General features: G+C 61.9%; 1 protein-coding gene across 5 annotated transcripts in view; it reads right to left on the reverse strand.

Annotated features, from left to right (window-relative positions):
* CBFA2T3 (CBFA2/RUNX1 partner transcriptional co-repressor 3) overlaps nucleotides 1-27,255 on the reverse strand; it is an 85,542-nt gene that overhangs the window by 17,747 nt on the left and 40,540 nt on the right. For 4 of the 5 annotated variants that reach the window (XM_073882399.1, XM_073882398.1, XM_073882401.1 and 1 more), the window contains exons 2-3: nucleotides 3,438-3,584; nucleotides 548-625 (exon numbers count right to left, since the gene is read on the reverse strand). In XM_073882399.1, the coding sequence (XP_073738500.1) occupies nucleotides 548-625; nucleotides 3,438-3,584 (225 nt within the window). The remainder of the gene's footprint in view (nucleotides 1-547; nucleotides 626-3,437; nucleotides 3,585-27,255) is intronic. The other variant, XM_025860305.2, reaches the window with a different exon arrangement.

A 27,255-nucleotide genomic window follows, 5' to 3' on the forward strand; every position in this document is an offset into this window, starting at 1 on the left:
GGCCCCGTGTGAGACCAGGAGCGTCTCATGGCTCCTTGTAGTTGCCCTTGGCACTAGGTGCTGGGATGACTGCCGTTTGACAGGTGAAGAAACCAAGGCACAAGTGTGGTACCTGCCCCAGTCACTCAGCCAGGAGGGGTGGGAGCTGGGGCCTGAGGTGGGCCGGGATCTGCCCTTGAGACGGCCAAGCGACTGACTTGCTGTTGACATCGGATCTTCTCACAACTCTGGGATCTGGATCGGCCTTATTCACCCTGCTCTGTGGTTGGGGAAAAGGAGCTCAGAGAGGCCCCCCACCTGCCCAGTGCCACACAGCTCATGAGCGCAGGGCGGCTGTGAACTCGGATCTGACTCGGGGCTCTGCGCTCTGCTCCCTGGGCCTGCCCCCGGCCCCCTCTTCTCTCTAAGGGAGGCAGGGCTCATGAACACAGCAGATGCAATAATAACGGGGGTGCAGGCTGTGGGGCCACTGCCGTGGCCTTCCCAGGGCAAAGGCTGCTGGGGTGAGGACCTCCCAGGAGGCCGCGGTTTTTGTTATTTTACTTACAAAGACAGACCATAGACCACTTTAAGCAGCCATGAAAACGGCCGTGGGGCAGGGACATCGTGGGTCCGTCTTCTCGATCTGTAAGCAAAATAAGAAAAACACCCTGTCAGGAAAGAGCAGGTGGGTGGGCAGGGCCGCCCCTCCCCTCTGTCTCTCCACAGCAGTTTTGGGGACTGGGACTCGGTCACCACCTTGGGCCGGTCCATTCTCTTCTCTGGGCCTCCGTTCCTCTACTGTAAAATAACGGCGTTGTATCGGGGGGTCTCTTAGGGCCATTTCTGGGAGGACTTTCTAGAGCTCAACAAGCCCTGTAGTGTCTCCAACTGGCATGGGTGGGACACGCTGGTTCCTAAAAAGCTCTCTTCCTGGAAGGCGCCCTATAACCCCACTTGGCACCATCCTCAAGGGACCCGGAGCCCAAGCCGACAGGGTGTGAGGTCCATTGACAGACAAACCAGTGGTGGTTCGAAAACAAGGCCCAGCCCTTAGCCACCATGAAGGGAAGAAGCACCAAGGGGGCAGAGATGTGATCTGTCTGAGCTGGAGTCAGTAGGTAGAGCCGAGGCCAGATGGGCTGGACCACTGCAGACAGGCACTGAGCCCCCTGTCACAGGGAGTAATCAAGGGCAGGACGGGCCTTTGAGGGTATCCCGAGCCATCTCAGCCATCCTGACCACCGCCACAGCCATACCGTGGCTTCAACTCCAGGATGAATCTGTGTCCAGGCGGTCATCAGGCAAGGAAAACCAGCTTGAGCCATGGCTCAAGGTCAATCTCTGGCCTGCGTGGCTCCCAGGCTGCTCCTGGGGAAGCTGGGGAGACTCCCACCCCCAGCGGCCAGGGGCATGATGCAGTTAACCACGGCTTTCAGGGAATTCCACACAACTCCGCACAACTCCAAGGCCCCTTGGAGGTGACCAGAGACCCACATGGACACCCCAGCAGCCCAATGACATTAAAGTACCAGCTTCGAGTAGAAGGAACCACCGGCCTCTTGGAACCTCCATGCCCCAGATAGAGCCAAGTCCTCCCCTCCAGAGTTGTGAGCCCATGGTGCACCAGTGTGAGGGGACAGATGGCCGTGAGGGGGGCCCTGAGCCACACACACGCCCCACCCCTGTCCCCAACCTGGAACATCTGGTTCCCAGGCTGGTGCTTTCGGGAGCATGGGTCCTGGACCAAGAAGGAAAGTAGGCCTCGGTCATGCCGGCCACGGCCCGCTGGCTTCTCTGCCTGGGCACCAGACCCTGGAGGGTGGGCTCATCATTTTAGGAGGAGGGCCCATGGCCTTGTGTCTTGGGAGCTGCTAGTGGCGGTTAAATGCCGTGGGAGCCTCCGCCTGTGGCCAACAGGGGTCCAGCCCCGAGGTGAGGGCGGGGTCCGCACGGCAGAGGCAGAGGGGACCCGGCTGGCCAGCAGCTGCGTGATGGGAAAGCCCAGCCAGCCCCTGCAGGCCGACCCCAGCCTGGACGCCTAGGGCTACCGCAGTGAGAGGCCCCGCTCTCCTGGGCCCCTCCCGGGGGGAGGAAAGGGCCGGGGTTCATTCCGGTCTCCATTACATATGGTGACCCTGGCACAGACTGGTCCGAAGAGGAGGACCTGGGACCTTCTGTGGAGGGAAGGTGCAGGGAGTGTGGTGGGAAATCTCTGCCTCAGACTACACACGGGGAGCCGCTGGTACGTTCCACCTGCCCCCCACGGCGTGGCGTGGTCAGGAGGCCCGCTCAAAGCCAGTGTCCTACAGACAAGGGCCAAGCCTGGCCTGACCGCTGAAAACAGCACCTGTCTCCAGGGTCCCCGACGGGGTCACAGCCAAGCCCCAGGGTCCCCGGCTGCCCGGCCTCCGATGACAGGGAAGAACGGACCTGGGCCCTGCGGTCTCGCCTGGGCTCTGGCTGGCGGGAGGTTGTCTGAGGAGCCAGCAGGCTGAGGCACTCGAGGCTCCCTTCCCAGAGACGGGCTTTGCTTGGGTTTCAAACCTGGTGAAGGGTTCCCCACGTGTGGGGCTTTCTGGCCTCTGGACGTGGGGGGAGCAGGTGCCGTGCGGATTCCCTCCACTGCCCACCTGAAATGCTCAGGACACACAGCTAAGCCCCTCATCTTGGGGGGCACAGGATACCGTACCCCCCACCGGCCCAAGGCTGGTATCTCCTCCCAAATGCTCAAGACCCCAAAGTCACTGAGTCACCGATTTTTCTGAGTCAAAGCAACAGGTCAGCAGTGGTGTTTGTGGACTGTGGAAGCCCACCCAGAGACGCTGTGTGTGCCCAGATGCTCACCCCAGGTCAGCCCAGGGCCAGGGAGACACTGGGCGAAGGGCCGGCCCGCCCGCCACATCCCTGGCAGCAGGGCCCCTGGCTGGCACCAGGTCCTGGCCAACCCTCACACCCCACTGCAGCCTGGCTGCCCAGCTCCTCTGAGGCCAGGGCCACCTCTGATGGACTCGCAGCCCTCGAGTAAGCTGCTGGGTGCTGGGAGGGCTCCCCCTGTCCCTCTCTGGGCTCCAAGTGTAAGAGCTTTGACAAAACACTCACGATGTGCTGTCACCGGGTAAGAACTTGTACTAACTCACTTGTCCTCACAGCAGCTCCGTGAGGCAGGGACTGGGGCCCGGCCCGCATTATGGATGAGGAACGCCAGGTCCAGAGAGGTTAAGTAGCTTGCCCAAGACCACACAGCCGCAAAGTAGAAGGACCAGGATTTGAACCCCCAGGGTCAGGCTCTGAGCCATGATGAGGTCGTCCCTCTCAAGGGCCCAATGGTGGGCATTTATGGGTTCAGGGCGGAGGGCCCGCAGCCCTGGCTTGATCCACGGTAATGCTTGGAGCCTCACACGGCTCCAGGGGGCCTGCACTCTGCCCACTTGGTGCCCCAGCCCTTGGTTACTCACTTGTGTGAGGCGTGAAGGAGGGCAGCCGGGTGGCCCCCTGGGACACGGCCGGCGCTGGGGGCGGCATGCCGGGGGGCGTGGAGCGGGGCTGCGTCTTCACCTCGGCGGGCGAGTCGGGCATTGTTGCTGTCTTCTCCTTCCTGTCCACTGCGGGGGGCCACGGGGAGGGGAGAAAAAGACAGGCACAGTGAAGCAGGCTGAGAGGACACGAGGGACCCACGCTGGGTGTGGGCCTGCGCTGCGGGCGCCCGGGGGGCGCCTGGCTCCGTGCACAGCTGGTCCCAATCCCAGGGCCCGGTGTGCCCCAGACAAGCCTCAGCTGTGCCCCCGGGCGGCTGACATCCCTCCCACCTGGGCTCAGAGGGCAGGCGTGGGGGCAGCCCATTTCAGGTGGGCTGGAGGGCGGAGCTGGGAGAATCCTGGGTCAGTGGGAACCGGACTGGGGTCCTTACTGGGGGGTGGCTCTGGGGGGGCTTGGGTTTACTCCCCTGCAGACCAGGGGGCTGGGTGGCAACCCCCAGGCAGCGGCTTGCAAACACTAACTCCGTCAGCGTCCTCTGGAGGGCGTGTGCAGAGATGTCAGCCTCCCCACCCTGTTTCTGATGCTGCAGGTCTGGGGAAGGCCCAAGAATCTGCATTTCTAACAAGGTCCCAGGTGGGGGGGGCTGCAGGTGGTTGGACACCTCTCCCGGAGAAACCATGGTTCCTAGGACCCTGACAGCTCTCAGAGGTCAAAAGCCTCACCCTGGGTGGGGGGGGTCTTCCCAGGAAGGCCTGGGAGGCAGACCCTCTGGGGTGGCAAACCCCTATTTAACCACCTGCCGGCCTGGGTAATTCACACTGTTCTAGACCTGGCCACTCGATATGTGGTCCACAGACTGCTGGGTCGTGTGCCCCTGACCTTGTCAAGATTCCCATGCGGTCCGTGACACTCTGCTAAGGGTCAGGTGTGGAGATGTGCCATACCAAGGTCTGGGAGGGCCCTGAGCCCCGGGGCCTCCACAAAGCAGGGCCCACAGGAAAGGGCCTCTGGGCGAATCTGACCAGCCACACAAACCCTGAGCCAGCAGCTGGTCATTTCTGCAGCTGGAGGACAGTGAGCCCCGGGCCTCCCCCTTTGTCTTAACTCGGGTCAGCCAGTGCCCGGGCAGCCGAAAAACCACAGAGGCGGTGGCTGGGATTTGGGGCAGCCCAGCTGCTCGAGCCGTCAAGGTGGGTGAGCTCTCCCTGTTACGAGGCACAGCCTGTGCGGCCCCAGCCCCTGCCCCGAGCTCACCCTGCTAACGCTGACGGGGTCTCGCCTGGGCCGGGGCTGCACACCTGTTAGCTGCCTCTATGTGACTACTTCTCACGCGTCCTCTGCTTCTCCCCCATTCCCCTCCCCGGGGGCCCCGCAGGACGAGACGGACGCAGACACACACGTGCACCCGGGGCAGCCAGCCCCTGTGGCTGGTGATTAATAACGCCGACAGATGGCATTTACTGTTACCTCGCGCCCGATCTGCAGCAGCCACCCCCTTCACAGAGCGGAGATGTCCGTCGGGGCTCTGACAGCCCTCTGCACGCCGGGGCCCCGCGGGCTGACGGTGAAGAAGACCCCTCCCCGCTGGGCCCCCCGGAGCAGGGAAGCAGCCGGTAATTAGCGGCCACCCGGGCCACGCCGCACCTGCTGTCCACTCAGCTGCAGCCGCTGGCCTCCCTCCCGCCAGGCGCCCTGCCCCCCTGCAGCCCGCCTGTCAGGGAGCTGACGGCCGGGCACACGTGCACCACAGCTGTGGGGGCCCGTCAACACCGTGCCTGGCCGCAGGGCCGGCTGCCAGTCGCTGGTGACAACCAAAGAAGGCAAATGTGGCCGGCCACCGTGGGCCCTGGGCCACCCCTGCAGGGTACAGACCCGTGCCGGCCAGCCCTGGGAGTGACCAGGCCCCCTGGGGCAGGCAGTTCCCCCTGGCCGGCATGGGGGGCTTTTCAGACATGTGGCCGGCTCCAACTCGCCAAAGCCCCTGCACGCTGGGGGCTTCGTTCCGGCCTCACGGTGAGGACAAATGGCACGGAGAGAGCAGAGGGAGCCTGCTGGGTCCGCGCCGCCCACCCCTCCCTGGGCGCTTGTGTGATATGCACGGCCAGGGGTGCGGCCCGCGGGCGCCGGGTGCCAGGCGCCAACACAGCAGGTCCCTTTGAGAATCCAGCTGGTGGGATACTCAGCCCAGGGCCGCCTGCTGAGCCCCGAGGAGGGAACAGGCAGCTCCCTCCAGCGCCCGCGACCTCCGTGGCAGAAAGGGAAGGTGAGGCCTCCCGTTTCCTGAGCAGACACGCAAACGCTCGCGGCTTGCTCCGTGCCCTTGACAGTCGCGACTCCTCTTGCAGAGGCCCCAGGGGGTGGGGGTGCCGCGGCCAGCCCTGGCTCACAGGTACAGAGAGGCGCGGTGTCTGCCACGGGCACACAGCGGGGCTGGGCGCGCCCCCACAGGGTCGTGCGGGTTTGCAGGGCTGCGAGGCCTGCCTGCCCCCGGTGCACCGTGTTCTTCCGGAGGCCGCGGCGGGGCTGGCATGCAGACCTGGCTGCAGGGGGTGGGGGTGGCAGCCCCGGGGCACAGGTGCGCCGTGCGGGACCTCCCGAGTCTCTGGTGCCTTGTTTGAGTCCTGGCTCTGCTGCTTCTCACTGAGTGACCTGGGGGGGGGGGTCCCTGGACCTCCCTGAGTCTTTATTTCCCGATAGAGGGGGTAGCAGTCTGTGCACGCACGCGCTCAGTGAAATTCGGCGGAGGTTTATGGAATGACGGTGCGCCAGGACCCTGCTCTGGAGGCTGCCGTCGGCACAGATCCCACCCCAGAAAATGACAGAGGCCGTCGGGGAGGAGGAGGTGTGGCGAGGGGCAGGAACAGCGTCTGTGCTGCAGGAGTGTGCAGAGTGTTCGGGAGTCTCGGCGAGGAGGTGTGTGCAGGGCCTCCAGGACGGAGGGTACGGAGGGTCAGTGGGGCTGGGCTGGTGCATGTGGACCTGCTCTGTGGGCAGGAGGGAGCCACTGAAGGCTCCACATGGCAGCCAGAGCGAGCCTCAGCTCGCACGTCCACTCTCCTGCCCAACACCTGGCAGCAGCCGCCACTGTGTGTGCGGCTTCTTGCTGACCCAGGCCGCCCTCCCGCCCCGTCTGGGCCGCCGACCACCGCAACCCTCGCCCCTCTCCCCGCACCCAGAGCACCCCGCCGGGAACGCTCCTTCCCTCTTGGTGGTTCTGCTCTGGCCTCATGTCCTCAGGCGACACGCCCCCCACACTTGAGCCCCTCGCCCTCTGGAACGTCGCCCCAGGCGGGGATGACCTTGCCTTCTGGTCCGCCTGTATGCAGGGAGCGTGTGGGGCGGGGACGTCCAGAAGGCTGTGCACACACTCGGTGCAAGACCAGGACGCAGGGTGGACGGGGGTCTGAAGGCCCCTGGGGTCTCCCCGCTTCGGGGCTGGAGGAGCCGGCCGAGCAGGGACAGCAGGGTGGGTCCACTTAGGGCCCAGGCTCGGAGGGAGCTGGATGCTGCCCCCCAGCACGAGTCACTGCCTCTGTGAGTCTTGCTCCTCGCTTCTCGTCTCAAGCCCACCAACTGCCCACCTCCCTGGTGTGTGGGACAGATCAAAGGAGACAGAGGGAGAAATGCACTTAGCAGAGGCCTGGCACACTCACGGTCACACTGCGGGTGGCGGGGGCTGAAGTCACTGTCCTTACCTATCATCTCCTCCCCAACCCCGAAGCCCCAGGCTGTGTGCGAGCCAACTGGCCCACAGCCCCTGCGGCCTGTGGGCAAACGGTAATGAGCTGCTGGACTGGGGCAGCCTTGTTCTCCTGCGCTGGCTTCCTGCCCTGCCCCCTCTTGAGGCTGCTTGCCAAGCCAAGGGCCGCTCCCTGGCCCCCCGAAACCCACAGCGAGGCTCAGACTCCCCACGGCTCTCACGGACTGGTGGCCAGCATGGGGCTGTCTGGGCAGAACCCCGCGCCCATAGCCCCAGGAGCCGGCCGGGCTCTGAGTGCAGGGGTGCAGGGGAGGGGCTCCTCCATCAGATGCTGGGTGCCGGGGGCCAGTGAGGGGTTCAGTCCTGCTTCCTGCCAAGGCTGTGAGCGAGGTCTGGCTCAGCTCCCTGGCAAGGCCAGACCCACCTGGAGACCCTGGGAGGGTCCTGTGAGGCCGCTCGTCTCCTCCCTCCTTCTCAGGTCCCCTCAACGTCCCTGCCCAGTGTCCTCACCCCCATGCTCTGCACACAGCATCTGGTAGAATTCCCCATGCCCTCCCCCCCAAAACGTACTGTCAAGGCCCTCGCATGTCCTGACTCCCCAGGGTCACCCGGCCTGGGAACGGCAGACTAGGCCTGACCTGCGCCCTCCACGCCCACCCAGGCCTCTGGCTCCCACATTCCTCATTCTGGGGTGTTTCGAGGCTCAGTCCCACAGACCCTCCACCTGACAGTGGGGGTTCCCCTGGAAAAGCTCCGTTTAGGGGGCTCTGGTTAGGCAGATCTGGTCAAACCTTACAATGTTAACATATGAAAATAAGGATATCAGCTGCCCCAATGCAGGGCCTCACACGCATTAGTTTGTCTAACCCTCAGGTCAGAAAAAGTGAAGTGACCCCCAGGACCGATTTTTATTAGGAATTCCACATGACAGGCTGGTTATCATGCCCATTTTTAGATGGTGAAGCTGAGGCTCAGGGAGGGTGAGTGACTTGCTCAGGTCTCACAGCCGGAAGCACAGAGGGTACCAGGCAGAGGGCTGAGCCCGGCCCCCCCACCAGCGCCGCCATCACCTGCAAGACCAGCCTGGGCTCTGACCCGACGCTGCCCGGGAACGACACGTGGGCCGAGCGGCACACAGGAGGGGCAGCTGCCTGGGGTCAGAGGTCCCTCATTGTGAGTCAGTGGCGTCTCCTGGGGTCAGAGGTCCCTCACTGTGAGTCAGTGGCGTCTGAACTCGGGCAGGTGAGTGCCCAAGGACCATCCTCCCAACCGCATGGGGCTCCTTCTGATCTCGTCACGCCCAGGAAGAAGAAAGGAGACCCAGCCACCAGCATCCCCCGTGCCCCTCCCAGTTCCTTGGGCAGCAAGGGTGAAGGCACCGCGGTTCTTTCTGCGCAACCCGCCAGGCCCAGCTTGGTGAGTGCAGAGCCCTGCCTTAGCCAAGTGAGGGGCCAATCACACGAGTGGAGGAAAGCTCGGAGTCTGGGGCAGGGACATCGAGCCCCATCACCCGACACCAGGGGTCCCCACCAGTCATCCTGGAGCCCGAGCAGTGTCTCAGCCTGAGGAGCAGCCTCGTGCCGATGCAGGCGGGGGACAGCCAGGGGAGTGCCGGCCCCCACCCATGGTCCTGGCTCAGAGGTAGGCAGACGGGAAGCGAGGGGCCCGTAGCCAAGCTCAACGTACATGGAAAAGAACATTCCTTATGTGAGGGGCCCAGACCGCTGGCTTGTGTGACCTCCCCACGACCCTCGGGGGCCGACGGCGCTCCTCTCCTCTTTCAGATGGGGAAACGAGACAGAGAGGCCAAGTGACCTGCCTGGCTCCCACAGCTGAGTAGGGGGCTGGCCGTGACCTGGGCATCACTCCCACCGGCCCACAGCCCCACAGATGGCAGGTGTCCTCCCACCCCCTTCTGATCCTCCATCTGCCACCCCGTGGAGCCTTTCTCTGTGGCAGTCCCCACCGGCCTCCCAGAGGGCTGGGGGCCTACTGGCACTGGGCTACTGGTGTCCTGGTGCGGGTCTGGGCAGGCAGGAGTCAAGTCATGTCTAGGCGTCCTAGTGAGAAGAGCCAAAGGGGTCCCCCGCCCCCAACCTTGCCTCCCACCCTTGGGAACATTCCCAGACCTTGGCCCGCATGCCACAGGCCCATGGGAGACCCGGCATCTTTCCCAGACGGCGTAGCCAGTCCCCAGCTGAATGTCCCTAATCCATCCACAGAGGAAGCCGCTCTCCAAGCCGGGTGGAGCCGGTGGGAAAGAACATGGAATGTGCCGGAACAAGCCACCCCATCCATCACTGTCCCTGTCTGCCTGTGGTTCCCAGCCTGCCCTGCCTGGCTGAGAACTGGCTACAGCCCAGAGCTCCCAGCCCTGGGGTTCTAGAACCTTCTTCTGCCCGCCTCCAGTCTGCAAAACTGCTGGAAATAGCAAGCCCCTACTTTGATCATTTAGAGTCTGATTTCTGCTGGTACCTCATCTGACCCTTACAAAGGTCCTGGGAAAGTAGGAAGGTGGGCAGGTAACCTGCCTCAGGCCCTTTGCACAGGGAGGGATGGGTACCGACAGTAGGTAACCAAGCCACGGCAATCAAGTCCTGACTGTATGCTGGGCCTGGACCCGAGCGCTCCTCACGAACCAGCTCAGCTCACCCTGCAACAAGCCTATGAGGAGGACAGGTGAGGAAACCTGGCCGCGAACCTAGGCCGTCTGGCTCCAGGAGCCACTCTCTCCGTGGGGTCTTGGGATGCAAGGGCCCTGCTCCAGGGTCTGCTGTCCTGGGTTGGACGCAGCCCCACCCCAGACCCCTCTCCTGGAGCGGACACGTAGGCATGGGTTCCTGAGGCCCACAGGAGGCCGGGGAGGGGCCCCCAAGGTTCCGAGCCCCCCTTGAGTCCCCAGGATGACAGAGGCCAGCCTCGGAAGTATCAGAGCAGAAGGCTTTCCCGGGGCTGCCAGCGGGCAGGGCTCTGGAGTGCAGCGTGGGGGTCCTGCACCTCCTCCGTAAAGGGCAGAACATGGGGGCTGCCCCCCAGGCTCAGTGTCCGCATCCGTACGCAGGAGATGCGGTGTGAGTGCGAAGCGTGCACAGCGATCTCCGCGGTTCTGCTGAGGCCGAGAGGAGACAAACGTCCTTGACGGGGCCTGTGTGCCTGCCCGTCCCTCAGACCTCACACCTTCCTTCCAGGAGCAAAAGGAAGAGAAACCCCCTTTGAGGTCGTCTGGCCAGGACCAGCCTCCCTGTGTGCCCCACACCCCAGTGAGACAGATGGTGAGCCCGCCCTCACTGTCCCCCAAGAATGGAGGGCTCCACATGGGGGCGAGGGGCAGAGCCAGGGGTGGGGCCCGTCTCTGGATTCCTGGCTTCTGCCCTTCGCCGGGCAGTGGGCCAATATTCTAAAACTCCAGCCAAGGTAAACCCATATGCCTGGCTTTCCTAGGAACCAGAAGGGCAGGCTGGCCCCTCTAAGACATATTTCCTACGACTGGTGCACCAAGGCTCCCTTGCCCCTCAACCAGGACCCTGAGTGCTCCTGGCTCCTTTGTGCCTGGCCTGCCTGTCGTCAAGCCTACTCAGCTGCTCCTACCTCAGGGCCTTTGCACTGGCCATTCCCTCTGCCACGGATTCCTTCCCCCAGATTCCTTTATGGCCTGCTCACATCCTCTGTGTTTTGCCCCAAGGCGACCCTCTCTCTCAGTAAGACCAAGTGCCTAGAACAGTGCTGGGCACACAGTAGGTGCTCAATAAATACTTGCTGAATTACAAACAGGACAGTCCACGGAGGCACAGTTCACTGAGAGCAGCCTCCCTAGCGTCACGGGCTCTCTTTCAGCCGATGTGGCTCCTGACCTCCTTCCCCATCGGGTCCAAACCACAGTGTGGCCCACGGGGCAACCCACGACCCTCCCCAAGCTGCCCACACAGCCAGGGCCCCTCTGCGCCACCTCCTTCCCAGGAATGGCCTCCGGGTGGCCAAGCCCTGGCCCAGTGGGGCAGGACTGCCCACTCAATAGATGAGGACACCGAGGGCAGGGAGGTCAGGGGCTTCACCCGAGACCACAGCTCAACAGGGCGACAGAGCTCTGAGCCCCCACCGACCTCCTATTACAACAAGCAGCCCCCACATCGGGCCCAAAGCCCCTTCTAATCACACATCGCCCGACCCCTACAGCCTGACACCAAACTCACGCGGACAAAACACCGCAATGTGTCTGCAGGGAAATCAGGCGGAGCGACCCACGGCAAGGCCAGGGCTGCTCCTGGGCACCCCTCGAGGGCAGGACCCGCCGGATGGCTCCCTGGACTCACACCGCCAACAGCATGGCTGAGCAAAGGACGCTGGCTTGGGGACAGGCACGTGGTCTCCCATGCGGTCTCCCGAGGGGGCAGCTCTGTGGGTCAGAGCAGCGGCCCTCGGTTTGCAGAGCCGCCCTCCCGAGTGCTCAGCACCGCCAGGGGCTCGGCGTCCACGAGAGGGGCTTGCCAGAGAGCAGCACAAGAGACAGGGGCAGCAGGCTGCATGGGAAGACCCCCACACGGTGGTCCCGATACACGTGATGCAGGGGGGCCCCCACCATGGACACAGAGTCACTGCCTCGGAGGCCGCTGAGCTTGGTGCAGGGCCTGGGCCAAGGGAGGCAGCTCCCAGCTCCCATAGGGCCCAGCCCAGAGCGTCCAGCTGGCCAGGCGCCCGGGGCGTGGGGTGCAGACCTCCGCAAATGTGGTCCTGCCCCCGCAGTGACCCTCCTCCTTCACAGCCACCTCAGTCAGCCTGGCCTTGGGCTGAGGAGCATCTTTCCTGGCCCCAGGGTCTCTCAGAAACCTCCCTGACTGGGGGCCCGTGGGTGCATGTGGGACAAACAGGAAATCAGGCATGAACCCCTAGGAAGAGACACATTTCAGAAGGTCTATGAGCAGCGATGGACAGGGGCCACCAGGCTGAGGGAGAGGGGATGGGGCTTGGGGGGCTGTCTGCCTTTGGGGCAAACCCAGGACAGTGGGTGACCCTCCACGTCCAGACAGGTGGGTCTGATCAGGAGGCTTGGCTCCCCCCCGCCCCCCGCCAAGGCCAATGTCAGAGGGGAGGCTTGTCTTTGATCCCCAGCAAAGCGACACGGGATTGTCAGGGGGGTGCGGCCCTAATGAGTTCCAGGCGCTTCCCGCATCTGATTTCTATTACGGCATGCACCGCCCCCATGAAGAAGTCATGATACAAAAACACGGGGATTACTGTTTTCCCCTCCAGTGGTCAGGGTGGGCCTCCCGCCCCTGCGAGTGCTCGAGCCGAGCATGTCCGTCCACAGCCTCCCGCCCAGCCCTCGGGGCCATCCCTCTGGCCCTGAGTCCGCCTGCCACCACTCTTCCCACAGCACAGCGCTGAGCCCCCCGGAATGCCTGCTCCCAGGGCCCTATGACCCCCTGGGCCTGTGGGACTGGAGGCAAAGGTCGCAGGTCACCACGGCAACAAAGCTGGGCTGGGCGTCAGGAAACCAGGGTTCCCATCCTGCCCTGCAAGCAACTGTGACCTTGGGAAAACGACCCCAGCACATGTCTGAGCCTCGGTTCACCCGATGGAAAAATGGGGCCCTTAACTCCCGCTTCTGGGGCAGGCGTGGTCCTGGACGAGGAACCCAGGAGGGCTTCCCAAAGTGGCAAGCCCGCCGTGGCTGCTCACGCCCGTCTCTGTCTCCTGGCTGGAACACCAGCGACTTTTCTAATCCGGGCCTTGGTGTCCACCCCTGTGACGTGGGGAGGGCAGAGCCCACCCCGAGGAGTCCCCGTGGGTGACCCGTGGAAAGCGTCCGGCACTCATGGATGGCGCACATGCTCAGCAAGGGGCGTCCTGCTGTACATGCGTGGGGCCCCGAGGAGGCCCTGCCACGGGGGTCCCGGGGGAAGGGCTGTCCTCCGCACGCCATCCACCTGCCCAAATTTGATTTTAAACTGGTTCCCTTTTGCTGAGAGCTGCTCATGCGCTAGGTCTGAAAGCCTCTGTCCTGAAAAAGCCCCGAGGTGTTGTCAGTGGGGAAACCGAGGCACACAGAGTTGGCAATGTCACCTGCCCTGGATCACACTGCAGGTGTGTCCAGCTCTAAGGCTGACATCCCCAGCTGGTGGCAGACAGAGCTCGTCCCTCCCTGTGGACGTGCGCAGAGCCCACCCACAGGGCTGACAGTGGGCCTCTGTCCAAGGGTGAGGGGGTCCACAAGAGAATGTCGGGGCACAGTAAAGACCCCTTGCAGCCACAGAGGGGGCACCGTGTCGCGGCTGGGCCCCTCCAGCCCTAGCCAGCGGTCCCCTCCAGGCTGGGCTCACTCACCCCTTATGACCCGGCTACACGGCCCCAGGCTGAGAGACCTCATCCCAGACACACGGGGCCTGCCGGTCTCCTCCCAGCATCTCTGGAAGAGCGTGGCACATTTGCACTCTACAGATAAACCTGGGCTCATCACAGGCACAGTAGTGCCCCCTTCTTGCTCCAGGCCCCGATGGGGGGCAGGCAGATGGAGCCTCCCCCACTCTGGGTCCTTCCTCCTCCCTCCTTCCTTCCTGTGCAGCACTCCCATCCTGCCGCAGGGCCTTCGCACCTGCTAGAACACTTCCCCAGGTCTTCACAGGGCTGTCTCCTTCTCATCAGTCAGGCTTGGTTCAGGTCTCTCCCCAGAGAAGCCTTCCCTGACACCCCTGCAGGGCTGCCCCCCCGCCCCTGCACGTCCACTACCTCACCTGACTTGCTTTTCCGTGGAGCACTGGTCTGCACCTGCGCTCATCCCGTGCTGCTTCTCGTTCTCGTCTTTCCATGCACTGCTAAGCCCCAGATGGAGGCCAGAACAGCGCCGGACACTTTGCAGGTCTGCAGCAGACATTTGAAGGTTTGCTGACTGGCCTGCAAGAGAGAGCCAGCACCCCCACCTGCCCTCCTGCTGCCCCAGGTCCCACCCACTCCTCGTGCGTGAGCTCGGTTCCCTGTGGCAGGACGGCGCCCGGGCAGGGCTTGGTGGGGACCTGCCCCTGCCAAGTGGCTCCAGTTAGTGGCTCCCCTGTGTGTGCAGTGCGAAGCGTCTGAGGACTGGGGGCTGTCTGGAGCCTGTCCCACAGCAGTAAGCATGGTTATGGTACCTGAGACCTCCCTCCACCCGTGAGGTGGACACATCACAAAATGACCCAGGCCCCTCACAGTGCGACCACAGCTCTTCCCAACTACTCGACATGGAGTAGACATCCCTGCCCTGCATCTGGGCCGGCCCTGGGACTTGCTCTGGATGCGGTAGAAGTGATGTCGGCCAACTCTGAGCCTGGACACGAGAGGCATCAGCTGCACCCGCTCTCCTGTCCAGCCAGCCTGCTGGAGGATTCCCGTGGGGCAGTCTCCAGTCGTGCAAGGGGCCCAGCCACAGTCAGCAGAGCCGCTGACCACAGACCCAAAAGCAAGCCCAGTGGGACCAGAACTGCCCGCCTAAAGAACTGTGAGCCAAGCAATGGTGGTTATTTTAGCAGCTAAGTTTTGGGGTGGTTTGTTACGCAGTAATAGCTAACTGATACATTTGGGTGTTTAGAGCCACAACATATGGGAGCTGGAAGAGGCCTGGCGACCCCACCGATCAGATCAGACAGATGGCAAATGTTAGTTGCCTCTGAGACTCCTGCCTCTCTGCTCCTCACCCCTCCTGCGGGGGCGGCTCAGCATGGACAGGCATGCTACCTTAGAGAATGCGTTCTCAGGAAACTAGCAAGGACACACGCAGGCGGCTACCTCTGAGAACGTTTATCACCGCACTGTTTATGAGAGTCACAACAGGGTGGTCCCAGTAGAGGGCCAGTTAAGGAAATTCTCGGCTCGACGCAATACGATGCAGACTTAGAAATCGTGCTGTAGGTACATTAGCCTCAGGAACTGGTTTTCAGTATATACTCGCATCATCACACACCCCACAGCAATTTCACTGCTGGGTGCAGATGCAGGTGCATCAGCAGCAAGAACAGGAATACACATCAGCCGCTTTGTCAAAAGGCCCAAACTGGTAGCCATCCAAATATCTATCAAGAGCTGAAGGGGCAAATGTGTTGTGGTATATGAGACAGCAAGGGAATAAACCACCCGTACAGCCATGTGCACCAACACAGATGAATCTCACGTACAGTGGAGCGACAGACACCAGACCCCAGAGCACATGCCATGCAACTCCATTTACACGAAGTTCAGAAACAGGCCAAGTGGTGTTGGCCTCTTACTGTAGGAGTCAGGACGCTGGTCGCCCTGATGGAGACCGAGCGGGGCCCAGGGCAGCTCAGGCAACGTTCGTTATCTGGCACACTGTGCGAGTTCGAGCCGTGGACTTCCATGTGTGGTACTTAAAAACCCACTAACTCCCAAAGATGAGCCCATGGAACACTATCTAATGACACGGGGGAGTGACCCATGCACATCGAGAGGGGACAAGCACATCCAATTCTATCTTGAAAACAAACTCATGCACAGAAGAATGACCAGACATGAATGTGACCCTGGGTCCTGGGTAGAAAGCAGTTCAGAGCCAGCAAGTTCTTTGCCTCTGTTTTCCAGAAGAGCCTGGGATTGTGGTTGGGCCACACAGCCCAGAGCTCCAACCACCCCAAACAAGTGGGGTAGGTGAGACCTTCTCAGACCCGAGCTCTGCGGACGGTTCTGCATATCCCAGTCTTTACGGCATCCCAGCGTTAAGCAAATTGTTAAAAGTCAGGGGAGGGTGGAGAGCTCAAAGCTGCTGGAATGAAAACCTTCCATGCTCTCCAAAGGGCTGCAAACACGATCCAGATGCCGGGCCTCCTCGCCCTGCGGCTGGCACACAAAGGAAGCACATTCCTCACCCAGCTGCTGGGGCTGCACGGCCAGAAGCAGTTCCCTAAGTGCCGTGGGGGAGGCGCCCTGCCATCTGGCCGCCTGCTAGGGGGAGGGGCAGTGGGAGGAAGGGGTACCCTCTTTGCCCAGCACTAGTCCTAGAGCTCGTGGAGCCCTCTCCCCTCGCCCCATGCATGCCTGCCGCCAAGGGGAAGTGCCCATCTGCATGCTGGCACACCTACCTGAGTGTGATCGGGCTGTGGTGCCTCCCATAATGAATGCGGTGGCTGCCTGGGCGGATGGGTCCCCATAGAAAGATAGGTGAGTGGGAGGTGGGTGGATGGATGGATGGACACGTGGATGCGTGGGTGGGTGGACAGGTAGACGGACAGATGATGGACGGGTGGACAGACAGGTGGATGAGTCCAGGTGTGGGTGGGTAGATGGATGGTGCTGTGACTTCAGCATGATGCAGATGATCCCTTCCCAGGACACTCACAGACAGCTCTGTGCAGTAGTGGTAAGAGCCCAGCTCTGGGCTTGGACAGGTAGAGTTCTGCTCAAGGCCTCATCCCTTTGGTGGCCTTCAAGCCTCCTCACTCCGAGCCTTGGCTTCCTCATCTGGGCACTGGGGGTGCCCATTAAGTGAATGCCCCACAGCTGCTCTGTACACACACACACACACACACACACACACACACACACACACCTGGCTAGGACAGAATGGGGAGGGGGCTGGGGACCCCAGGAGGGTGCCTCACCTGGCTGGTGGCTGGTGGGGAGAGTCAGCGAAGGCCTCCCAGGGTAAAGGACGTGTGCACTAAGATCCGAACAGGGGAGTCCAGTAGTGGTTTGTCTCCCAGGAGGGGCTGAGACAGAGTGTGCCGGGCAGGGCCCAGCACAGGCAGTCTGTGGGGTGTGACCCCAAGAAAGGTTGCACAAAACCCCTGGAATATTTTAAAGGTGATCTAATATATATTCAGAGGATCTCTAAAAGGAATCAGAAGGTGCCTTTGGGGAGAAAGGGGGCAGGCCTTCCTTCTTTCTGCATATTCCCTTCATGCTAGCCGCCACCCCTTTTAAACCACGCCCTGAGTTTATCTTTACCTGCTAGCCACCAGCATCACCCGTCCAACCACGAAGGAGACAGTAATGATGAGTAACAGGTAATTACAAACCGGCACGTAAGTTAATATACGGCTAGCACTCCTATAGACTGCTTATTTCAGAAGAGGAATCAATGAAATCCAGGGGGCTCACGGGTCCATGGAAGTCGGGTAGCCAGGCCGCCCTCTGAGGTGGCGGGTCAAGTGGACGGCCCTGGACCCACCATGGGCTAGAGTGTCCAGTGCCAGAGAAGCTTCTAGGGAGAGGTGATGCTGCGGCTGGAGCCTGACGGCTGTGGGGTTTGCACACCTGGAGAGAGGCTCAGGGCACAGCCCCTGAAGCCGGGCAGCTGGAGTGCACGGGAGGGCGGGACGGGAGGTCCAGCCCGTCTGTGGAGGGTCTGGAAAACCCCGCCAAGCAGTTAGGAGTCTCGGCTGCTGGCGGGGAGGTGCACAGAAGGCTTAACTGATCCCCAAAGTGTTTTCGTTGTTTGAAAAACGTGCAAATTGGCTGCATATCACCTTGAACTCTCCAGAGGAAAGCTGCCAAAATTTTAAATAATAATGCTGCCCATATGAATGCTAAATAATAATTAGGGTCTGGCGCTTTATCCTGCACGTGTCCAACTGAGAGCCTTTCTCCTAAGTGGCAGATGCTCCTCCTACCAGCACCAGCCGCACAACGGCCGTGACCTGTGTGGACCCGCTTCGCCTGTCACTGTCCACAAAAGGCAGAAATGCAGACAGGCCTGAGGCGCCCAGGACGTGGCGGCCTCTCGGAGCCTCACGGTCGCCCCCGAGGGGTGCAGACACTGTCCCCTGCCGACAGCACCCGAGGGGCCCCAGGAGAAGCCCTGCAAGCAGACGCCCAAAGGGGAGCGGATGTGAGGAGGAGGCGCTGGCAGGCCGGGGCGTGGGGACACGGGTGGGCCAGCTGTGCTGCAGGATAGCCCTGACGCGCCCTCCCCACAGATGCAGAAGGGACCCACCCGCAGGTGCGCCTGAGCTGTGGCGGGTCCGCCCGCACCGCCTCGCCTCGATGCATCTGTGGGTCCAGGACCGGGGAAGGGGCAGACCTGAGGCTCTCTTGGCCCCACCTAGAGACCTGCGAAGACCCACCACCTGACATCACAGGGTTGTCCTCTCGCCTCTGCCGTCATGGGGGCGCGGGGGCTCCTGGCCGAGGTCACGCTTCCTCTGGCAGAGTCCCTGGGAAGGCAGGAGGGCAGTCTGGCAGGGACCTGGGCCCTCACCACCCTCACTTCCCAGATGCTCAGAGAGGTTCAGGTCCTGCCTCCAGGTCACACAGCCCTGGAGCAGGGCTTAAGTTCCCTGCTCACGGCCTCAGATAGCCACAGCTGTGGTTGATTTTTATGATTGAACGTCCGCACTGCGGGAAAGGCCTGGAGGCAGGGTGGCCTCACACCATGTCCAGGAGGGAGGGAACCCAGCCCGTCTCCAGGCGGCTGCTGGTCACTCTCCTCGGGCACCCTGAGCTGGGATCTCTGGGCCACTGTCTTCCCAGGGCCCTCTCCCTGGTGGATCCCGGAACATTCCACCTTCTTGCCCCAGGAACCGTCAAAATGTCCCAGAAATTCCAGGCGTACCTCACCCAGAAGGCACAGCCCAGACTCCTGCCATGCAGGTGGTGTCAATGGGCATCACACGTCCCGTTTTCAGTGCAAAGAGCTTTCCGTGCGTTCGCCGCGTACCTCCGGCCAAGCTTTCCCACTGGTCACAAGACCCGCTATCTACCTGCTTCCGGAGAAGTCCGCCTCGCGCTCGGGGTGAGCCTGCGCGGGGGGCCAGACGGGCTGTCATCGGCAGGTAGGGAAACACTGCTCCCGCATCGCCCCACCAGCAGGACACAGGACGAGGAAAGGGGTCCCCCCTCCCCTCCCCAGCCTCTGTGGCTGGTCCTCGTGGAGCCCTCCAGATATTTCCAGACACTTCTGTGTACATGAAGTCCCTTGTGGGTTTACCCTCTAGGAAAAGGCAAACACGGGCACCCACAAGTCACACCGTTCGATGCCCAGCCTTTCTCCGTGGGCGTTTTCCCCAGAGACGACCTGGAGGCTGCGCTCGGGCTGCAGGGCCTCGGCCTCCTCACCCGGACTCCTGAACCCCGGGGATAATCCACTCTTCCTCGGACAGTTAACAGGGTATCCAAGCAAAAGCAAGTGCGTATCAGGTTTGCCACGGCTGCCAGGCGTACAGTAAGCACCAACTTAGGACCAACCTATAAACAGGCAACTCCCTGAGCACTTGCGCCCTTGAAGGCGCTCCTGGGAGCTCTCCACGCACACTGGCTCATCTGTGCTGCCCTCGACCCCGTAGAGGAGGACGAGGCCCGGCCCCGGGCCGCTGTTCCCCCGGCACATGCGGAGCCCCGATGCAGCCCCCTTCTTCGCTGAGACCTCCTGTGACAACGGAAGGTTCTACGGCTGTGAGCCACGTGCACCACGAGCAAGGTGGCCGCGTGACAAAGACCCGAATCCAGACTTCCACTCCGTTACTGAATGCGGTGCGCGGTGCCCATATCGGAGGCACAGCCCCACCACACCCGCCGGCCGCCACCAGGAGCCAGCGTCCCCACGACCTAGGAACAACACCTCCTCTCTCTGAATTTAAAGAAAACAGCCTCCTCTGGAAGCAAACCTTTTAAACAGATGTTCCCTCTTGGCATGAGCCTCCTGTGCCGCCCCCCTCCCCCCCCCCGCCGCCCGGCCTCCCTCGAGGCGGGGCCTGCTCGGCTCTCACACCGAGGCACAGGGGAGACCAAGTGATTTCAATTCTTTTTAGGAGGGGGGAGGAAAATATTTTTAAAAATGTGTTTTACAAGCCTGGCTTTGCCATTGTTTATGTAAACAGGTAAATTGTTTCCTGCCTCAATTAAAAACATCTGCCACATAAATGAATACCAATTAACTCATCCTGTTTTTAATTACTCTGTTAATTACACGCAGGCAGCAGAAAGGATGGCTGGGAGTAGGGGAAGCCGAGTGCGTTCCCTCCCCCAGCTTGGCATGGATCCGGCATGTGTCTGGCTCCTGGTGGATGAGGGGGGCAGGGGGGTGGTGGCACGGTGCCAGCCGGGATTCCCCAATCCGGCGCTGGAGAGTGGGCACCTCTTCCCGGGGCACCACGGCTCTCAGCAAGGAAGGAGCAGCCCCCTCCCGCATGCCCTCTGTCCCCACCACCCTCCTGCCCCCCACGCTGCTCCCAGCCCCACGACTCTGCCTCGTCACGGGAGAGGGAGGAGGGGCCTTCAGGGAGCCCCCTCATATCTTGGCCCCATTTTGCTGGGGAGGGAGGCGGCCAGAGGAATGGAGGCCTGGATCTCACCCAGGAAGGCCCGGCTCGGGGGATCCAAGCTAGACGCTGCTTAAGGACGCTTGTCTTATGCCTGCCTTGCTGGAGCCTGGAGCCCGCTCGGAGTCGCCTCGTGGGGACCCCCACCCGACCCCTCACCAGCCCTTCCTACTGTCCCCCTCCACAGCCAACACCACAGTTTGCAACCACGCAGCCCTGCTGCCCTGTCCAGTCCAGCATGAGCAGGAGGTGCTCAGGGACACGCACCGAGGATGCACGACCCTGCACTGACATAGGAGGACACAGCCCGTCCAAGGTCCTGGGGCTCGCACCTGCAGGGAGAGTTCAGAGCCAGGACATTCCACAGCCACGCCCCGGCTCTCTCCTTCGTGGGGCATCTCGGGGTCCACCCTCCACCCAGAACGGCACACCCCGCCTCCCACAGATGCGTGTGGCTATCGAACGGTGGCCCCATCCCTTTCCCCGGGTTTTCTGGTTTGTAGATGCTCAGATGGTCAGAGCTGGCTGGCTCTCAGAGCCTGTCCGGGCTGAGGGGCCCATAGATCACCACCCACATGCCAAGTGCAGCCAAGTGGGCGTCAGGGCTGCTCGTGAGAAAGAGAAAGAGGCTGGGGGCTCCTGCTGACTCAAAGGGAGGGAGGGCCGTGATCCTCTAGCCATGTCTGCCTGGGCATTGGTGTGGACAGAGATTGATTAGTCATGTCTGCCCTGGGCATTGGTGTGGACAGAGATTGATTAGTCATGTCTGCCCTGGGCATTGGTGTGGCCAGAGTGGGCCAGTTCTCTGTGTATGTCAGTCCACACCTTACTCCACAGGTGGAAAACCTGATGCTCACAGTGTTCTAGAACATTCTGCCTATCCTACTAACTGTGGGTGCCGCTGCCTGTACTGGGGGGCCTTCTCTGGGAGGTGGGCCAACAATACACAAATGGACAGGCCAACCCCAAGGGCAAATCCCTCCCAAAGCTGGGTGCCGGCTGGCAGCCCTGAGATGCTGGCTACAAGCCGCGGCCTGGAATCCCGTCCCAACTGCGGAGGGAGGACAGGGACACAGCCAGTGCTGACTGTAATCCCTCCGACAGCTTGTGAGATTGCCTGTTGTTTAATAACCATAAGGAAAACTTAAAACGTGTTACTCCTTCCAGGGGCACAGAGGGGTTAAGTGACCGCCCAAAGCACACGGCTAAGGACAGAGCTGGGGTTACGACCCAGTCCGGGCAGCTCCACACGGGACCCAACCTGGTTCCTCCAGACATCCCTAGTCTCCCCTGTTTGGCAGACGGGGTGGGAAACCTACAGGAGCGTCCCAGCATGTCCCGGACACACAGCAGCTGGGGAGGGGGTGGGTACAGCCTTTGGGTTTGAGGTCCAGCGTATACCCACGTCCTGGCCACGGGCTGTGGGCTTGTTCCCTTGCTGGCCGTGGCCTCAGCACTTCCCTGAGAAACGGAGGGTGCTTGCCTGAGGATGCTGGGCTCTCTTACAGGTCTCTCTGCCTATTGCTTCCTGCTTGCTTCTCCTTCCAGGCTGACCTCCTGTGTGCCCTCTGGTGCTTCCCTGAGCTACTGGGGCCCAAGACCCCATTTCTCAGGACCCACCCTTCATATGGTCAGTGGGACTTGCAGCCTCAGACCTCAGCCCAGGGTGAAGGTCTCCTCCAGACCCTCTGCAACGTCCATTTCCTTCCCACACGCACCAGCCATCGTAAGGATCTGGGCTGAAGCTCTGGGGCCTTCTACCCAACGTGAGCAAGAAAATGCATCTAATAACAGTGACCTCATTTGGGGGCAGGGGGCTCCCTACAGCACAGGGGGTGGCCACCGGGTCCTGACGAGGGGAGTCCCGTTTTCACGCACGGACGCCGGCTCATTGCACAGAGCCTCAGCCTGTGTCCGTGCCCAGCGGCTCTCTGGGGGCAGCCAGGAGGCAGAGTCCGTCCCCAAGGCCTGTCCCTCACTGGCAATGCTGCTGGCCATGGCTGGTCCAGATGCGGGGGCCTCCCCCGTCACAAGGAGGAGCGCAGACACCCACTGGTCGTGGTTTCCTGCGGAGACAACAGCAGGGAGAAGACCCTCGGTCCTGGCACCACCCCTATGCCAGGGCACGGGTTCAGGGTCAAGAGGCTCCACGAACACTCCCGAGAGGCCGTATGGGCCACAGAGAGGGCCGCGCGCCGCGGTTTAACCCCAGTGACTTTGGGCCAAGACTTACCCTCTCTGTGTGAAGAACGAATTCGGGGAGGCTGACCTTGCCTGAAACTGAAGGAGGGGCTTCTCCGGCCCCAGGAAACATTTCTGCTCCAAAGTGCAGTGTCGCACTGTCCACATCCCCCGGGTAAGACAGGCAGCGGGCCGATGTTTATACAGACGGACGGTCCCGGGACAGCTGGAAGCTGCTGGTCAGCGGGCGCTCACTGGGGGCAAGCCCAGGGTTCGTCGTCCACACCCTGCTGCCGCCGCAGGCTGGGCCACTTCCGAGGGGCATGGGGAAGGCAGGAGCCTGGGTCCCAGCGCTCACACTGCCCCGACCCCAGGACGACGGCCACGTCTGTTGGCAGCCCGGCCCCCCCGCCAGGCTTGGGACGGCGCCAGGCGGGCAGATGGGCCTGGTGCTGGGGCAGCCACGGTGGCAGCTGTGCTGGGGGAGGTGAGAGTGGGGCCGGCCCACCGCCTGCCTCCTAAGCGGGAACCTTCTGTGTGTTTTGACTCATTCCACCAAATGGTCTCACAGAAGCTTGAGGGGACCTGGGGCAGGTTCCTGCTGAGTCAAAACAGCCCCCAGGGGGTTTTCTGTAGGGGTGGCCCCTAAGGTGGGTGCAGGGCCATCTCCCCTTTGGCAGCAGGGAAACCCCGGGCTCAGAGAGGCTAGGGACGGGCCCGGCGCTCCCCTCCGGCCCGATGGGCTGGGCAGGGCCCGTGGAGCACCCGGTGGCAGGTGCAGAGTCTGGCTCGCATCCGTCTGGGGGCTGCCCTGCGTTCCTGGGGCCGCTGCACCCTTGTCTCCTTTGAGCCCTCGGGCCAGACCCCACATCACATGGTGACTTATTTTTTAAAGAGACAGGCGGAGAAGGGCAGTGGGTGGAAAGACAAGGGTCCGGCCTCTGGAAGGCCCCTGGGCCCCACCCTCACCGGCAGGCTGCTCCTCGGGGTGGGGGAGGCCAGACTCCCTCCCCCCTGCTGTGAAATGGGAATGACTGTGCCCGGCCGGCAGGCACAGCAGCCGCCCAAGGCCCGGACCGGCTGGGCGTGAGCATCAGCTGGGCTCTGGGTTATTCAGGTTCACACAAGTTCCCCTTCCGACGCGGAGCTGGACGGACCTCCCCCTCCGAGGGCCGCACGGGCGGCTGCTCTCCGAACATCGGTCTGCCCATGGCCATGCCGGTTTCAGGGACAAGCAACCCCCCGACCGCGTCCTCCGGCCGTGCGGCTGGCAAGGGGCCAAGCCCTGGGAAACGTTCCAAGCAGGGGTTTTCCGTGCATCGTAACAAGGCCAGCAGCCTGTGGTCAGCCAAAGAGCTTTATTTAGGAAGGACCAGCGGGACTGATCCGGGGGCGCCCCACGGAGGGGTTGGTTAAGATGAAGGGTCCCTCTTGGGCCCACAAGCCGCATGTGCCAGGCGGCCCGCGGGCCGGAAGGTGCAGCTCCATGTGGGGATCTTCCTCAGGAACAAAATGACCTCTGCGGTGTGGTCCTGAGGGTGGGGACTCAGGCAGAACCCCACGGGGCCACAGGACCTCCTGTACGTGCTCCAGCGCAGAGCTGGGCTCACGGGACACACGCTTGTTTTCACGCCTCAGTATTAAAGCCGCCTCTGACCCGCCAAAGCCCCCTGTGCCCGTAGGGCGCCTCTCTCACCAGGCTCTGTCCCCTCCAGTCCCCCTCCCATGCACAGCTCCACCCACGAGTCCCCCTGGCTGGTCCTCACATGTGCTGGGCATGCTCCTGCCTCAGGGCCTTTGTGCTGGCTGACCCCTATGTCAGTCCCCGTGCTGGCCTCCACCAAATGTCCCACCACCAGAGAAGCCTGACCGGACTGCAACCTCCGCCCAGCCTGAGGCCCTCCCAGGAGCCCTTGGAGGAGAAAACATCCCCGTCTCCTTCATTTATTGTCTGTCTCCCTCCAGAGAGTAGCAGCCCACACGGGGAGCAGTCTGTCTGCTTGACTCTGGACCAGTGCCCCGCACACAGTAGGTGCTCAATTGTGACTTGTCAAAGGAACGAGCAAGCACCACCTAACCCTGGCGTTCTAACCGACGATGCGTCCCAGCTCCATGCCACGTGGCTCCAGGTCGCCCGGGAGCAGTCACGCCTGCCGGGGTCAGTTTCCTGGGTTTGCGTGAGTCGGGGGGCCCCTGGAGCCCGCATGCCAACCCCATCATGGGAGGTCAGGGCAGGAAGGAGGGACTGGATTTCTGGGGCACATGAGAGCTCCCTGTCTTCAGATTCAGAGAAATGGGGAGGAGTTAACCGTGCACTCTGGCCAGGACCTGGGGGTTCAGATTCCACCCTGTGTCCAGACCGGCTCGGGGAGTGGAAGGTCCACCAGTCCCTCTGCAGGGACCTCCCTGAGAAATGGCATAGGAGGGAGTTTGGCTGAAGACACACGCCCCAGCGGACCCCAGGCTGCCTCCCTGTGCGGCCTCCAAGCTCACGAGGCTCATGGCCCTAGTCCCGCCTAGAGAGCAGAGCCTTGGGGTAGGGGGACAGTGGAGCCGGGTATGGTGGCGAGAGTGTGCCGGCTGACAGGCCGCCCTGTTCCAACAGCTCTTCTTACAGATTTGTCCCTCAGAGTCCAGTGGAGGACTGAGCCATGTGTGGCCACGTGGCCCAGCCGTCCCTCTCCTCAGTGGGCCCCCCAGAGACCTGAAAGCACACGTCCCACAAGACAGGCGCATGAACGTACACGGCACAGGACCCACCATGGCGAGAGGGAGAAACCACCGGGAGCCCGTGCGCTGTGAGGGGCGCACAAGGTGTGTCTACGCGGCAGTCAGCACTGTTGGTTCTGTGAGGAGGGACGTGTGACAGAGGCGACCACATGAGCAAACCCCAAGCACAGGGGAGAACAGCCAGTCACAGACGCCACAGGGCGCACAACCCAGTCCACTGAGATGGGCACAGATTTGTGGTTGTCAGGGCTGGACACGGGGGTGGCAGTGAATCCTAGTGGGGACAGGGTCTCTCTGGGGGGACGACGGTGTTTGGGAGCTAGACGGTGGTGAGGGTTGCACCACAGTGTGAACACACTGAGGGCCACGGAGGTGTGCTACGGCAGCTCCTGCAACCTTGAGTAAGATCCAGAAACCCCACTTGTACGTGTCCAGACAAGAGAAGGGAAAGCGGGGTCTCAAAGAGGTGTCTGCGCCCCCACGTTCACATCAGCGTTCCGCATGACAGCCAAAGGCTGGACGCAGCTCAAGTGTCCATCGGCAGAGGAATGGTAAAAAAATGTGGTCCCTGCACACGGTGGAGTATCACAGGAAGGCTATTCGGACGCCCGCCACAGTGTGGTGGACCCGGAGGGCACAATGCCGAGCGAGGTCAGCCCGTCTCAGAAAGACCAAGACTAAGATTTCCACCGACACGAGGCCCCAGAACAGTGAGACCCACAGAGACAGAAACGACTGGGGGTGTGGGCAGCGCGCTGGGGACGGACGGAGCTCCAGTTAGGGGGGATGAGGAAGTTCTACCAGTGGGCGGCATGGTGGTCGCACAACAATGTGAGTGTATTTAACGCCCCTGGACTGACCCTGAGAAATGGTGAAGGCGGTCAGTTTTATGCACTGTGTATTTTACCACACCAATTAAAAAAAAAAAACCTACTAGGGAGACTGAGGCCAGGCAGGATGTGACTTCCCCACTTCCTCCTTCCATCAGCCCGTCTACACTGCTACTAGCACAGGTAGTGCTGAGAGCCTGAGCTGAGCGTGAGGGTCATGGGTGTGTGACAGGGGCCAGGTGGACCTTCCTTCCTTGGTGGCCACGGCCTGACCTGCCAGCACCTCGAATGTGGAAGGACCACAGCCTCCCTCTTCCCAGGCTCTGCGTCCTTGCTGAGCTGAGGGACCCATCCCTACAAGTGGGCAGGTAGGGTGGTGCCCTTGCTGACCCCAACTCTGGCTCTCCCCTGGGGCTGCAGGTATTGAGAACAAGAATAGAGGCCAGGCCTGGGTAGGCTGGTGACATGGGGGCCTCTACCTCTATGTTCCCTACACCCCATATATGTAGGCATGCCCCAGGGGGTCTCATTGGGCTGAAGGCCCTTGTGATGTGAGGGTTACCAGACAGGGAAGGGGTCCAGCTAGCATCTTCAGGGGTTTCAGCCTCTTTGAGAATCACATACAAAGTCCTCCAAACACATGTTAGAGTGAAGTCAAGTCCAGTTCACAGCCAGCCCCTGACCTGTGTCCTCAACCTCAAAGCCCCAGACACTGTACAAACTATGACCTTGACTTAGAAAGAGAAATTGTGCCTACCCTGGCCAGACAGGGCCAGGTGCTCTGCTGGGTCCCTCAACCAGGTATTTAACTACCAGGATTGCTGAAATGCAGAAAAGTTTTCACATGGATAGAGAAGAGCCTGAAGGACCAGGCCACACAATATGCCGAGTGAGGACTAGTGTGTGGGCAGTGTGGTGACAGGCATCCTGGGGACAGTCCATACAGATATGCTGACAGGTGTCCTGGGATAGTCTGTGTAGATTTGCAATGATAGGCGTCCTGGGACAGTCCATGTAGATGTGTACTGACAGGTGTCCTGGGACAGTCCATGTAGATGGTGGTGACAGGTGTCCTGGGACAGTCCATGTAGATGTGTAGTGACAGGTGTCCTGGAAC

This window comes from Callorhinus ursinus, unplaced genomic scaffold (assembly GCF_003265705.2).
Source record: "Callorhinus ursinus isolate GAN/ISIS: 27379988/994484 unplaced genomic scaffold, GSC_fseal_2.0 scaffold46, whole genome shotgun sequence".
Classification (NCBI taxonomy): Eukaryota; Metazoa; Chordata; class Mammalia; order Carnivora; family Otariidae; genus Callorhinus; species Callorhinus ursinus.